General features: G+C 47.0%; 1 protein-coding gene across 1 annotated transcript in view; it reads right to left on the reverse strand.

The window, feature by feature from the left end:
* Positions 1-16,130, reverse strand: part of ITGA5 (integrin subunit alpha 5) — a 190,739-nt gene that overhangs the window by 60,809 nt on the left and 113,800 nt on the right. Inside the window, exons 2-3 of the mRNA XM_015421472.1 lie at positions 12,741-12,871; positions 992-1,092 (exon numbers count right to left, since the gene is read on the reverse strand). Coding sequence (XP_015276958.1) covers positions 992-1,092; positions 12,741-12,871 — 232 coding nt within the window. The remainder of the gene's footprint in view (positions 1-991; positions 1,093-12,740; positions 12,872-16,130) is intronic.

Below are 16,130 nucleotides of genomic sequence, written 5' to 3' on the forward strand. Positions count from 1 at the left end.
ATACACAAAAGTACGTTAAAGGGTATTAATCAGAAAATCACATTTCCCTCGAACTGAGTTCTGAGTCATGCCAGGTTTATATAGTTTCAAAATCAAGTAGCCACATTTTTTTTTTTTTGCCTCATTAGACATTGAGAAAAACATGGGAAAAATTTGGCACATAGCACCATCATTTACTGAATAGTGACAAAGGTCCTCCTGTGTGGATCAAAACAATTCCACAATGCGGAGGGACACCCAAGACTAGAGTATATATTTCCAGGTAATTCCCAGGTTTGCAAAAAAGAAAGAAACAGAAAAAACAAACACAGGGTTAATTCCCATTAAGGCACCAGCACTTTCTTCATGTATGCAGATGTTGCCCCCAAATGTAGGAACTAGTCAAAAGGGAGTGAGGAGGGAAATGTGCAAGTGGGAGTGTGGGCAGGCGGGATGTGCAGTGCGGCAGAGCAACAAGGGAGAACGTGGGGAGTGTGTGGTTTTCCCTCCTCCGTGAGTCCTCGTGGGGAACGTGTGGTTTTCCCTCCTCCGCGAGTCCTCGTGGGTCCTCCTGGGCTGAGTGTGATTTTCCCTCCTCCATGAGTCCTCATGGGTACTCATCTAATCTAACCCTGCAAACCTAAATAGAGTCACACCCTTCTAAGCCCACTAATTTCAATGGACTTAGACGGAAGTAACTCTGCTTAGGCCGGCACTCCATTTTGAACCTACAAAATGGCAGAAATTGGGCTTTTTCATTATATCTTTTTTTTTGTTCCACCTTCTGAAGCGCTTTCCAAATGACCAAATGTCTCATTGGAGATCCTCATGGCTCCCATGCCACACTGCACAACAGGCGATTGCATGCAGCCCAAAGAAGCAGCCCAAAGCAAACATCTGGATCTAGCTCTGTGTTCCGGTTAACAGCTCCTGGTCACTCATTTGCTGATACCCGGCCCCAACAACCCTCTGCTGCTTTAGCTCAGCATCTGTGTTGCGACCCGACTCTTACCAAGATGGAGCTGCCATGGGACCGCACCGTGGCGCCAAACCATTGCCGAGATTTGAACTCCATTTGTTGCAACGTTCCGTTGACCTCTTCAGTACGGGATCCTGTGTGGCAGAGAATGCACGTAGGTCTAGGTCAGCATTTCCCAAAGTTTTCTGTTCTTTTTTTAAGCCCTAGGCATGCCCCTCCCCCCCAGATTAAAACTGGAAGCATGCTACACTCAAAAAGACCCATGTATATTTTCTCCACTGGCTCCCCAGAGCAATTGACCGGCAATGCTCTTTGCAGTTGTGAGCAGCTCAACTAATACTGCCCCCATAGTCCCCAAAAGACTATAAATTGAAGGCAGCAGGAAAAGAGGAAGACCCAACACGAGATGGATAGACTCAATCAAGGAAGCCACAGCCCTCGGTTTGCAAGACCTGAGCAAAGCTGTTAATCGTCGAACATTCTGGAGGTCATTAATTCATAGGGCTAGACGTGACTGACTTGCTGGCCTTTAATGCACACCAGCATCTTGGCCCAGTTCTTTCGGGCCACCCCTGTGATACTTCTAAGACTCTCCCATGTCAATCAGCTGTAGTCTACATTGTACCAAGGAGTCCAAGGGTATCCTTGCTTCCTTCACACAGGATGCCTACTGTCTGTATACTGACAGAGAATGGATCTGGGGCAGGGATTGGACCCTTGTAAATCAAAAGCTTCCATCCTGCCCCCGAACTATTGCTAGATGCTGCACGGGGCCTCCCCACTCTGATGTGCCTATATGCATCCCACACGGTGGCTTTATTTTTAAAGAGGCACATTCTAGCTCTTCTCCCTGCACACTAGTGTGCTACGGCTCATAACCTTTCCTTTCATTTATTGGCTTCATTGACCAGTGGGTCTTAAGCCAAATGTACAAATACGGTCCCGTTCACACGAGGGAATTTGGGCTGGGAGCAGGACGGTTCGGGGGCGGGTCAAACGGCCGCGATCACACCACAACATCTGGGAAGCGTAGTGCTTCCGTCCCCGAACTGGCCCATCCATGCAATAAGGCGCATCAAGTTGGAACCACCTACCGAGGTGGTTCATCTCCATGGTGCACCTCAAACCGGGAGTCTGATCGCCGGCGCGTCCTTGCGCCGGCGCGTCCCGGGCTCTTAGCCAAACTGCGCATGCTCCGACATGCGCAGTTTGGCTAGCCTGCCGTCAGCTCTGTGTTTTCTCCCCGGCGTCTGATCATGCCGGGGAAAAAAGGCGGCGTGGCCAGGGGATCCGTGGGATCCCGCCGCGCTGTTTCAACTTTGGCGCGGCTTTTAAAAGCCACACTTTTTGCCAGCTTTTCCCCTGCCGTGTGGCAGGGGCCTACGGCACCTAACCAGGGGTGGTGAAGCAACTGAGCTTGATCGCTAGGGGCAGAGTATGTGAACCGCAGGAAGCTTTCTCGCCAAAGACCCTTCCTCAAGCATTGGGGAGGGGGGGCTTGAGATCTGCCACATCAGTTCAGATGGAAAACTAAGTCAGGGAGCAAGCAAGAACCAGCCTCTTCTCCATACAAATGTAGTTAATTCATAGGAGTCTGGTACGTATGCATCAACCTCATAGCACATGGCTTTCATGCACTCCCATGGCTGCCTGACTCCAGACCAAGTTTCTCCATTTTTTAAAAAAAATGTGAGTATTGTGTGCATGTGTGAGCCTGGAAGTCATGGCTGACCTCTGGTTCCTAGTGGGGCTTGGATGTTTCAGAGAAGTGGCTTGCTATTGCCTGCCTCTGCATCCCAGCCCTGGGATTCCTTGGAGGTCTCCCATCTAAGTACTTGCCAGTGTCAGCCCTGCTTAGCTTCCGAGAAGTTTCTCCAGTGTTTTTAACTCCCTTCTTGCATCCTCCTCTCTCTGAGCAGAGGTCCATCAGTGGCTATTAGCCACAAGGTATAGATAGGGACTCTGGGGCAAGTGATGCTCTGTCTTCTTGGTGCTTGGGGGGGGGTCAACAGTGGGAGGGCTTCTAATGTCCTGGCCCCACTGGTGGACCTCCTGATGCCACCTGGTATTTCTGGCCACTGTGTGATACAGAGTGTTGGACTGGATGGGCCTTTGGCCTGATCCAACATTGGCGTCTCTTATGTTCTTATTTTGCTTTGCTTTGCCTAGGCCACTCATTTCCAGACGGTGTGCCTGCCAGGTCATACTAGTGAGCCACAAGGAAACCGCTGGAGTGCTACAAGGAATGTATGAATTAAATAACTACAAGGAGGCTGTCTGTTGTACAGAAGTAAAGGCCCTGAAAACAAGCAAGCAAGCAAAAGGAATCCCCTCTCTGTCCCCCACCCCCCAGGAGCAATGTTCCCTTCTAAGCTGTGGAGTCTTGTGAGCAAAAATTCTACTTTGTGAGCTACTGGCATTAAAGTTGTGAGCGAGCGATTTGGCTACTGCATAAATTAGTTTGTTCTGGAGCCATCCTTCCTGAGCAAAGACAAAAATGTGTGAGACGGAGGCTAAAAAATTGTAAACTAGCTCACACTAACTCAGCTTAGAGGGAACACTGCCCAGGAGTTGTTTTCAGTTTTTCTGTTGGGAAATTTTGAGGACCACTAAGGAAAAAAACCTCCTACGAAATAGCCCTTTTCTTTGAAATAAGTTAAATATTTTTTAAGATAAGGTTTTACTTATCCAAATTGTATACTATAGGCACTTCCCCCCCACCCAGTTTTTCCAACAGCAATTTTAAGGAACACTGGGAAAGAGCTATGATTTTTCTTCTTTTGAAATGAGTGAAATACTTTTAAGATATGGGTTTACTAGCTCAAAATGGATAAGCATAAAAAAAATCCCTGAGAACTCCTCTCAGTTTTATCCATCTGAAAAAGTAGGAAATTTGGAGGAGCACTTGAAAAAAACATCTCCCCCCCTTTTTGGAATGACTGAAATTTGCTAAGATACCACAGGATACAGAAGTCTGCCACTCTTTCTCTCTTTAGTATAGTTGCAACTTTGCTTGTAGAAAACCAAGGCATTCATACTTCTCAATCCCATAACTATGCCAATAAACATAATTTTACGTGCTAAGTTATAAATAATACATTTTATTATGTTTATGTCATGACTGGTATTTCCCGTTTTTCCAAAAAGTCTGGATTTTTTTCCCCCAGGAAAACCTCCCTGAAACCCCCTCTCCATGTTTTCAAAATTTCTGGAAATTTTATATCTGGTCTGTTGCATCTCTGCATGATTTATTGCCCTAACTTTACCTCTGGGGGGGGAGGGAGCAAGTAAACCTATTACAGCTTTGCATCTGGTACAATACTGAACCAACCCTTCACTCCCAAAGCAGAGAGGCAACAATATTGTCACCTGCTGAAGGAGGCTGCCCACTAAATATCTGCATGATTCTCTGCTCTGGCATTGCCTCCCTCCAGACCTGGAGGCAGATCCAGATCAGTGGCATGTGCTGCTAGGCTCTTGTGCCACAGGGTAAAATCTACACACTCTGAAACTAAGTTATTTGTCGTACAAGTATGCCTACTGTTTTAATTCAGAAAAAAGGGTGTGAATCAGGTATCAGAAGTCTGTGAAACCCAAGGCAACACTCAGGGCTATAAGCTTGTCATTTTCCTAGTAACTGTTGCCTTTGGGCTCAATCCAGACCAGAAGAGACATCTCCAGTACGCTGGCCCTGATCCAAACAAAGCCACTAGATTTCCTGCTTCTAAATACCAAAGCAACAGTCCAACGAGATACAGACAGACAGTCACTTTAGGAACTTGTGAGAACTTTAGTAAACCATCAGGCATTGACCTCTAGATGGCTACTCTAAATCAGGGTAAACCACGCAAGGCCCATAGACTAACTGTGGCTCACCCAAAGCCTCTCTCTCTCTATCTTTTTAAACTACTGGCATTTCCAAAATACTGCTTAGCCCCACACATTTTTTCCTTCCTTAATTTACCTCAGAGCCTGAACAAAAAAAAAAAAAATCAATACTCTTTGCCCATCGCAATTTCAAAAATCCCACAGCACTGCTGGGAACCAAAACTCAAGGAATGCCATCCCCTGTTTATTCAGAGAGAAAGTATTTCATAACACAGCCCTGTTTTCGTTTTCTCCCCTCCCAAGATTTCCAACGCTTCTCGCACAAAGTGACTCAGGGCAAGGAAAAACCCTCTTGTCAATCAAAATTTCCACTCACCCCCCCCCCCAACTATTACTTGATCCAAAGTGTATGGCGCCGGAGGGGACCATGAAAACACTAAAACTGGACCACCCACGGACAAAATAGGAGATCTCTGCATTCTCAAAAGACTTCAGGGGCGTGAAGAAAAATATGACTTTGTAAATTAACCAGAAGAGAAAAACCTGGTCTCATTGGAGTAAATATGCTCCGAGGAGGAGGAAACTGTGTGAGAGCATGAGGGAGTCAATTAAAGGAAGTAGAAGGGCAAGAGGAAAGATAAGCCTGCCTTGACAGTTTATAGGAACATGGAATGTAAGGTTTTATGGGTGAGATGGGATTAGGGTTGCCAACGTCCGGGTGGGGCCTGTAGATCTCCCAGAATTACACCTGGATTTCCAGATGACAGAACTCAGTTCCCCTGGGGAAAAGGGGTGCTTTGGAAGGTGCGCGCCACGGCATAATACCCTGCTAAGGTCCTTCCCTTCCTCAAACCTTGCCTGCCCTAGGCTCCTCCTACAAATCTCCAGGAATTTTCCAACCCAGGGCTGGCACCCCTATGTGGGATTGGTTGCAGGCCTCCGCTTAACACTTCCATTCCATTGGTTTTTGTAATGTATTCAGAAGCTGCCATGAATGCATTAGATGTAATGTGAAACATCTCATTAGGAAGCTATGTTAAGCTTCGTCTTGGACAGGGATTCAAGTCCAAGACTAATGTGTCCAATCACGATAAAGCAAACCGGGAGCGGGAACGAAAGTGATTGGCTCTTATACGCTCAACCGCATTGGTTATTATCTGTATAGTAGGTGTGGCTATATTAGCCAGGAAATGTTTAAATACCGAGCAGCTACTATGGACAAGCTGTTCGGGCTATCAGATGTTGTACCGTGTTGGAGAAGTGTTCATGTTGAAGATTAAACTTGAGTTTTTGCTGAAATCACTCTCTGACTAATTGTTAAGCGCTGGACTTAACAGTTTTCTAATGAAGTTGTGGTTTTCTGAGTGAATTCTAAGGTGCCCTGAGGTCCCTTGGAAGTTTCTCAAGGGTTCCTCAAAGCGGAGATCAAAAATAGCACAAAAAATTTATTTGAAAGAGAGCTGGACTCGTTTGACCTTCACAGCACTCACAATCAATGTTCCCTCTAAGCTGTGGAGTCTTGTGAGCTAAAATTCTCCTTTGTGAGCCACTGGCATTAAAGTTGTAAGCAAGCGATTTGGCTACTGCATCAATTAGTTTGCTCTGGAGCCGTCCTTCCTGAGCTACGACAAGAATGTGTGAGCCGCAGGCTAGAAAACTATGAGCTAGCTCACGCTAACTCAGCTTAGAGGGAACACTGCTCACAATTCATGTGAAGCAACAGAGAGGGCCAGCATGCCAGGACAGTGCCTCTTGTGAACTGTGTCTCCTAGAATGCCTCACAACTCCTCTGCAAACACACAAGGGCTCCTTGGTGGAGACGTCAATGTGGAAACGGTTCCCTGAGGGGAGGAAGTTTCAAAACCACTGCTCTGTTCCATGGAAACACTCAATACCCATAACAAGGATCTCCCCCACAATAGGGACATTTATACTAGTCTGCTTGTCCACGGCCCATGTTTGGACTGTTGGCAGAGTTACTAACTGGCCTGGAGGCGAATATCCTGTTTGACAGCAGCTTAATGTGTGGAAATGGGCAACGGAAGATTTTCACAGCATGGAGCCAAATAACATCCCCTGAAAAATAACTTCCTGTTAAGCCTCTATTAAAGGGACAGGACATCTTCCTCCAGGCCAGTTGGTACCCCTAGTTGTTGGGTGCATGATGCATTTCAAACCACATAGGAATCTCATTTCAAATGAGGACTGATGAGTTCAATCTCCAGCACATTTCCTTTTTCCATCGGGCCACAAAACCAAATTGACTAAACATGGGGTAAGGCACACTTGGAAAAAGCAAAATAGGCTGAATTGATACTTTACCTAGTGTATTTTTCACAACCCTCCCCCCTCCCCCTTAAAATATATTTATTTCATTCTGCTTATTGTATACACAGATCCCACAGGTTACACAAGTTACCAAATGATACAGGATACTGCATAGTCCAGTTTCTTTAGATTTTCTGGCTAATAACGTCTTACACCATTTCACAGTTCTGGGGTGGGGGAGGCTAATGCAAAAAAAAACCCCTCCAGAAATCAAGTAATCCATTTAACATTCCTCTGAGCCGCTTACGTTTGTGTGTGTGTTTGTGCGGGGTTCTTTAAAAAACACACCCTCTACCAGAAAACAAGAACTCTGTGTAAATCAAAAGCTTGCCTGCCCAACTTTGAACTGCAATCGCTCCAACCGAGGTGTTACTCTCAATTCACACAGGCCAGATTTTCCTGGCCACTGGAGACCTCAATCCCTCCAGTCCAGATTATGCAAAAAACTACAGTGGTGTCCCTTTTCACTCCCTGCCTGGAATGTAATCGCCTTTCTCAGCTGAGCTGAAGGAAACTCCCCCCTGGCCCAACTCCACTGGGTACTGGCCAAGCATACGGAGGGCCATGCGCCCAGGCAGGGAAATCCCGCACTAGACCAGCCAAGCAAAGGCCTCTAGGCCTTCTTCAGCCCTTCTCTGGGGGAGGGGAAGTGTTTGGCCCTTATCCTCCCCACCAAAAATGCCTCAGGGACTGCCAAAATTATTACTCTGAAAGTAATCTACTGAAAGAACCGTCTCTTGGGCAGCTTTGGGACTGCATCTCTCATTCCCCCTTATGCTCCAGAAGCGACCTCTCACGTATCAGAAACACAAACAGACACAAGAAACATACACAGCCCGACCACAAAGAAGCATACCGATACGTATGTTGTATTTTTTTGGAGGGCAGGATAAGTAAACACAGGAAGTCCAGATGGTGTAGTGCTTAGAGCACTGGATAGTTCCCCCAACATAGGGTTGCCAACTGTCTGTTGAAAAATTCCTGGAGGTTTGGGGGTGGAGCCAGGAGAGGGACCTCAGCAGGGTATAGTGTCACAGAGTCCACCCTCCAAAGCAGCCATTTTCTTCAGAGGAACTGATCTCTCTAATCTGGAAATTGGTTGTAATTTTGGGAGCTCTCCAGGCCCCACCTGAAGGGTGGCAACCCTACCTCCACACCATGAAACTCAATGAGTGACCCTGGGCAAGACAGTCTATCACAGCCTGACCTACCACACAAGACTGGGGTGGGGATTCAACTAGGGAGAGGAGAATCACGTATAGCACTCTGATCTCCTAATCTCCCTTCATGTAACCTTCCCAACAACCCTTTGAGGTAGGCAAAATTGAACATGACTAGCCCAATATCAACTAGGGGGCCTCCTTGGCTGACTCGGGATTTCTGCCCAGGTCTCTTCAGTTGTTCTAGGAGGAGAAGGAGGAGATGATTTATATCCCGCCCTTCACTACTGGAGGGAGTCTCAGAGCATCTTACAATCTCCTTTCCCTTCCCTTCCCCTCCCCACAACAGACACCCTGTGAGCAGTGTTCCCTCTAAGCTGAGTTAGTGTGAGCTAGCTCACAGTTCTTTAGCCTCCAGCTCACACATTTCTGTCTTAGCTCAGGAAGGAGGGATCCAGAGCCAACTAATTTGTGCTGTAGCCAAATCACCTGCTCACAATTTTAATGCCAGTAGCTCACAAAGTAGAATTTTTGCTCACAAGACCCCACAGCTTAGAGGGAGCATTGCCTGTGAGATAGGTGGGGCTGAGAGAGCTCTCTCGAGAACTGTCCTTGAGAGAACAGCTCTGAAAGAACTTATGACTAACTCAAAGTCACACCAGCAGCTGCATGTGGAGGAGTGGGGAATCAAACCTGGTTCTCCCAGATAAGAGTCCTAACCACTACACCAAACTGGCTCTCTTTAATCGTTTTACCACATTAGTGGAAATCACTCAATTAAATGTTCACCAGTGCCCCCATTACGTGGAAGAGAGAATATTGTTTTCTAATACCTGTATAAGGGGAGACATTGCATGTTTCAAAAATTCTCCCTCGCAGTATAACGGGAATAACCATTAATTGCAAATGGAATGCCAATGGACAGTTACACTCTCCTGCTCTCTACCAATGAACTACTTCTTCTCTACCAATGAACTACATCTCAATCCACATACAAAATGGCCAGTGGCTCTTTATTCCCTCCTGAGTTTAGCACTCTCAGGGTGCGTTCAGACGGGGCATTTACAACGGTATAGGTGCCGGTTGGAATCAGTGTACTTACCGGTGTTCACACGTAGAACATCTGCCTTCCGTCCCTAACCGTTGCAAAGAGCTTTAAGCCATTGTATTCTGCCACTAGGTCCCCAAGTGGTGGTATCCTGAGTGCAACAGTTGTAACTGCTTTACCCCCCCCCCCCTCTGATCACTCTCCACTGTTGTAGAGCAACTTCGTTTTGGAAGCCTGAGGCTTCCGATTTTCGCCCACCATTTTTTTTTTTGTTAGGTCGGCGATATGCGCTTGGGCGAAGCTTCACCCCGGCGTTTGTTTTTTAAAAAAGAAAAGGTCCTTAGTTTAAGGTTTTAGAGGAGTCCGGGACCTCAGGGAGGCCAGTTTGCTCTTTAAACTTTAAAGGTAAGTCCTCTTTTCAGGGCATGCTTTTCTGGACGGGGTGTTTTGCGCATGCGCGAAAATCGCCATTCTGTGGATGGCTGCCTATGCACATGCGCAAACTGAGTTAAAAAAAACAACAACAAACCGCCGATGCCCGCTGTGTGTGAACAGGCATACAGTGATGGGCTCCGCAGACAGGAGGTAAGTGTGATCGCGTTTCAGCCGGCACAAACTGCTTATGCCGGCTGAAACGCCCCATCTGAACGCACCCTCAATCAGTTACACATATCAAATACCTTGCACCTTTTGCCAGTCCTTTTGCCAGACTGGAGCATGGGGGGGGGGGAGTGACATCTTCAGCATTTGCTTGATAGTCACAGATGAGAGAGACAGAATATATCATGCACTGAATTTCCAGCAATTACTGAACACTGCCACTGGCCAGTACTCTCTACAGGTAGAGACCACTGACAGTCTATCCCGTGCAGTCTCTACGGTGTAAATTCTCTGTTATTTTGCATTAGAAATCAGAGTTGTAAACCAGTTCAATTCAGCAAGGAAGTTTCAATAACAACAGAGAAGGGACTCTATGCTCCCCCCCCCCACTGGAAAACAGACAGGAAATGCCTGGCAAAAGGTCTCAGGGACAATGCAGACTGATTTTAACTTCCAGTATCAAATGGAACCAGCTTAACTCCCAAGCAGCAGACGCCAGGCAAAACAGGCATCCACCACAAATGCAGGAGAACCATCACTGCCTCCTACCAGCCTCTCAGCCCTACCCACCGACTGCACCTGTCTTTTCAGTTTGTTACCCAAAGTTCAGGGCTATGCATCACCTTGGTCTTCTTCTTAGCTTTGGGATGCTTGGGAGAATATGTTTTTTGCCTAGGAACCGCCGTGGGATTTATTCCTTGCTCTTAATCCAGCAAAATCAGACCGATGAAATGAAAATTGTGGCAGCAAGAGTTTTCTTAAAGATGACAACCTATCCGGCACAGAGGGGTCTTATGTGTAAGGATCCCATGTCCCTCTGTTTTGCTGTGGAGTGAGGAATGGGGTGGGGTAAGCCATGGGATTCTTTGGTCCTCAGCCTAGGGAAGAGGAGTCACTTGAACCCAGTACCTTATCCTCTTGCAGTCGGGAGTTCCCATTCTGGCTAGAGACAGCCAACAAGTCCTTTTCCCTCTGCCTTTAATCTGTGGGTTATGTGAAAGATGGTACATTTTTTTAACCAAAATGTGAAGGATGGGTGGTAGAAATTTTAATATATATAAAATGGTTTGTATCCCACAGATGATTTGGCTGGATGTAACTCTCTCTTAACCACTTGAGCTGCGGTGGCTCAAGTGGTTAAGATGCTGAACTGCAGGCTGTGGAAGGTCGGTAGTTCAGCAGTTCGGGGCCCGAGTGTGCCGCATGATGGAGTGAGCTCCCATCTCTAGTTCCAGCTCCTGCCAACCTAGCAGTTCGAAAGCAAGAAATTGCAAGTAGATAAATAGGTACCACTTCGGTGGGAAGGTAACAGCGTTCCATGCACCTTGGTGTTTAGTCATGCCGGCCACATGACCACGGAAACGTCTTCGGACAGCGCTGGCTCTTCGGCTTGGAAACGGAGACGAGCACCACAACCCTAGAGTCGGATTCGACTGGCTTTCGAGCAAGGGAACCTTTACCTTTACCTTTTAAACTCTCTCTAGAAGCGCAAAGGACTAAACTGAGGCTATCGTACTTTGGTCTCATTATGAGAAGACAAGAGACACTGGAAAAGACAATCATGCCAGGAAAAGTGGAAGGCAGCAGGAAAAGAGGAAGACCCAACATGAGATGGATGGACTCAATCAAGGAAGCCACAGGGGCCCTCCCTTTGCAAGACCTGAGTGAGGCTGCTAACAATAGGTCATTTGGGAGGTCACTAATTCATAGGGTCACCATAAGTTGGAAGTGACTGGAGGGCACTTCACATGCACACACACAAAACGGGGCGTGTGATTTCTGCTGATTCCCTTTTCCTGCTGCAGACGTCTGACTTCCTCTTCATGACATTACTGGGGGGGGTGTTCCCTGACCCCCCCGACTTTGAGGGGACATTCCGGGCAGCTGCAGGAGCGGGGAGGCGAGGAAGCCATGCCCTGTGGACAGAAGTCCGTTCCATCGATGGAAGACACCGGTGGATCCACTCCAATCAACCAAGTAAGTCGTATTTCCCGTGACTTGGGAGAGAAAGGTGGCTCATCCCCCCCATCCTTCACACTGTGGGGGCAAAACTGAGCTAATGTCCGCTCGCTGTCTCATTCTTGCTGACAAAGGGTATAAGGCCTATACATCTCTGCACTCTCCGTAGGCAGTTAATATACCACTTTCAGAGTTTCTCTACCAAATCCAGGGTGCATGCCTTTGTAATGTGACTCAACCCTTTTCACCACACTGCCCTTCACAGTTTCCAATCCGCGTCTGCTCTACTCATCTGTAGATAGTAAGCCACTGCTCGCAAAGAGGTCTTCCTCTTGATTACGGCACTGGCTAGGGATAAGAGGAACGGTTCCCCATTTGTTCAATACTTAAATTGGGGGGGGGGTTCCATTCCCAGCCCATCTCCATTTTGCAATGGCCCCCTTAGATATTTCTTTTAGCAAGCTGCCCAGGTAACAGAAGGAGGAAGAAAGAATGTGGCCTGCGTATCTTTATTCAAGGGCAGCAATCAGAAGTTGGGGTTTCTGTATTTAATTTTAAAACCCCCCCCCCCCCCCCCCCATTATTTGGGAATTGCATTTGGTTCCAATCTCTTATTCCCTCTGTCTTTGGTCGCCTTGGGAAGGTAGATTTTCCCCATTTTTTTCTCTCTCTGCACAAACAAGCTTCCCGTTCAGGACATTTACAATATTTGAAAAAAGACCTAAGAGAAGAAAGAGAGGCAGGGAGAGTGTGGCCTAGGCATAAAACTGGGAAGCAAAGTACAGATCCGGAGTCTGGAATATGCCAAGATCCAGCCTGCAAGGCAGCCTCCCCCCACCCCGTGCCCTCCTCTCCTTACCTTTGTTGTCGAATTCAATGGGCACACAGCTGACACTGCCCAGATGCCAGGGGCAGTAGTAGACGGAGCCTCCTTCTGTGACTTCCAGCTGATTCGTTTCGGCTTTCGGTGCCCCAACCAGGACGCTGACACTGCAGGGAAGGACAGAGATGAGATCTTGCAGAAGGTACAAGCCACAGAATCATACTAAGCCAGGGTTGCCATCTCCTCAGTGGGGTCAGGGGATCAGTCGATTTCAGGGGCCTCGATCTGCCGCCGGTCAGTTGGCCAGCGCAGAAAGCCACACCCCCAAACAGCGGCGTAAATGTGACATCATCACGCTGGGGGCTGTGACCAGTGTTCCCTCTAAGCTGAGTTAGTGTGAGCTAGCATTCGGAGGGGGGGACTCTATTGCGCTGCACATGCGGCAGAAAAATCCCGAGAAGCCAGGAGCCCCGTGCCACAGGTAAGAAGAGACCTGGCAACCCTACACTAAGCAAAGCTAAGCACCTTGGGCCTTCTCTCGGGTTTCCGCTCGATCTTGACAAATAAACAGGGCTGTACTGCAATTAAATGGTCAGTAAGTTGTAGAGATGTAAAATTTCCAGAAATTTTGAAGCTCGGAAAAAAACCCGTTTTCCCCCCATTTCTTTTGTCTTTTCTAGATTAAAAGTCATTCTGTTACTTTTGGAACATAAAATATGACTATGGACATTTTTACTTGGCATGAAATTATCACAACTAGCATATTTAAAAATATAGTGTATCCAAACAATTATTACAAACAGAATACCCACCCACATGCAAAAACAAAACTGAAACCTTTTTATTTTCTTTTGACAATAGCACCTCCTAAAGGAAGAAATGCATCTTGTTCTTGCATTGGAGAGTTCAGTTTGTAACCTAGGACTTGCTTGTCCGCAGTGCAGAGAAATTAGATCAATCTGATACCATATATATATATTTTAGAAATGATTTGGAAAATATTTGAACACCTTGTCTTAAAATATTTTATTCATCACGTTAAAATAAAACGTTCCATAATCATTTTTTTTCTTTTCTTTTCTTTTTTCAATTTTTCCAATTTTTTGGAAAAAAACAAAAAAGCTTCAAAAAAAAAAAGGACAAAAAAAAAGCGGGGGGGGGGGAACGTTCCCCCCCCCCCCGAATTTTTCCGTTTTTTTCCCGGGCCTTCACATCTCTAGTAAGTTGCCCTGCTAAAGGGATAGAGACTGTGACCTATACTCCTGTATGGCTCCCTATCACTGTAAGCATGTTCCAGACTAGGTAGTTTCTACACCACTGAATGTATCACGTTTTAAAAGCTCATGCTTTGTTTCAGCTCTGTCTTGAGATTTCTGTTTTCAGACTTCTGTAGTCCAAACCCTACTGTATTGTTAAATGGATGTCCCGTCCTGTCGATTGTACTCAACTTACACTATGTAATCCTCCTTGAGTCTCGGCGAGAAAGGCGGACTATACATGAACAAGTAATAATAAAGGCTTCCAAGCATGCTGATGAAAAGGACACAACAACTGGACCCACCTACGAAACCGGATTCGACTGTACAGAGGCCTGTACAGACTGCACTTTGAACACTCGAGTGTAAACCTTCCTTGCAAATAGAAAAGGAGCACGGAAGGGGGAGGGGGAGGGTTTTAGCAGAGCCCTCTGCCTGCTATGCTGGTTTGCAGAGACGTTTCCCACAGGGAGAAATGCAAAAATGTGATACCCAGCCAGAGGCACCCCTTGGTCATAGGTTTGCCAGCTCCAGGGTGGGAAACTCCTGGAGATTTTAGGGTACAGCCTGGGGAGGACAGGGACCTCAGTGGGGTCCGATGCCACCCTCCAAAGCAGCCATTTCCTCCAGGGGAACTGATCTCTGTAGTCTGGAGACGAGCTGCAATTCCAGGGGATCCCCAGGCCCCACCTGGAGGCTGGCATCCCTATTCCCAGCCTCATAGCGTGAAGTGATACAATTGATTCTACCCAGGGCTATTTTTGGGCGGGAACGCACAGGAATGGAGTTCCGGCTAGCTTCAGAGCTGGCCACGGCCACTACAGCCAAAACCTCTGCGTGTGCCTGGCTACGGAGGGAAGACCTGGAGAGTGACACACACACACACCCCCGGCAACTCCAAGGCGGGTGGGCCAGGGGGCCCCCTGGAAGGATCGGGGAGGCATTTAAATACCTCCCCATGCCTTCCCTGGCCTGTCCAAGGGCCAGCTTGCCCAGGCTCCCTGCAGCCGCGGGGTACCCAAGCAAGCCAAGGGAAGGCATAGGGTGTGGCCCAACAGACCGAGCTGTTCCAGCAAGCGTTTTAATAGCTCAGACCACACTGACTGTTCTAGCACTTGATAACAGATGCCCGCCACGTCTTAAATTTTAATTTTTAATAAGCCATAATTGGATAATTTATTGATGGTAATTGTTTTAGACTGGATATCGTATTAATTGTTATACTGGTTTTTAAACTATTGTAAGCCGCCCAGGCAGGAGGGCGGGGTAAAAGTCAAATAAATAAATAAATAGTTTCTGCTGTTGGGTGTGGCCTATTATGCTAATGAGTTCCTGTTGGGCTTTTTCTATAAAAGAAGCCCTGATTCTACCGACTCAGAGCTATACCAGCTCGTTCCCACTTTATTTCTACTGCATGAGTAGACTGGGGTCTGGATTGAAGCCTAAATGGTAACTGTATTGGACAGAGGAAAACGAACCCACTTATAAGAGATTTATGCAGCGCAACAGTGGTAGAGTCAGTCTATCCCACTGTGTTTAGAGAGTAGGTTCTCATGGGTGAAGTTTGGTAGACAAGAGAGACACAAGGGGGACTATAGCGATTATGACTGTCTTTACATACTGCAATTTTTCAGGAGCATAGAAATCAGACTGCCCTTCATGACTAGCTTTTCTATGGATGAGAGACAACCAAAAAATATGACGGGTCGCTATGCAGGGGAAGGCAATGGAAAACCACCTCTGAACATCTTCTGCCTTGAAACCCCACTGGGTCGCCATGAGAAGGCCACGACTTGATAGCCAAAAAAAGAAAGACAAAGGCTCCAGAGCAGTGTTCCCTCTAAGCTGAGCTAGTGTGAGCTAGCTCACAGTTTTTTAGCCTCCGGCTCACACACTTTTGTCTTCGCTCAGGAAGGAGGGCTCCAGAGCAAACTAATTTATGCAGTAGCCAAATCGCTCGCTCACAACTTTAATGCCAGTAGCTCAAAAAGTGGAATTTTTGCTCACAAGACTCCACAGCTTAGAGGGAGCACTGCTCCAAAGGTATGTTTCAAAGTATCTGTGCAATGCTTACGGAAACATCAGAAAGGCAGCTGGATGAGATTTCTATTGGTATGTATTGCAGTGTCCTGCCTAACTCTTTATCCCTCCCCGTGACTACTAAAACCAA

Source organism: Gekko japonicus, unplaced genomic scaffold, assembly GCF_001447785.1.
Source record: "Gekko japonicus isolate JY-2015 unplaced genomic scaffold, Gekko_japonicus_V1.1 scaffold963, whole genome shotgun sequence".
NCBI lineage: Eukaryota > Metazoa > Chordata > Lepidosauria > Squamata > Gekkonidae > Gekko > Gekko japonicus.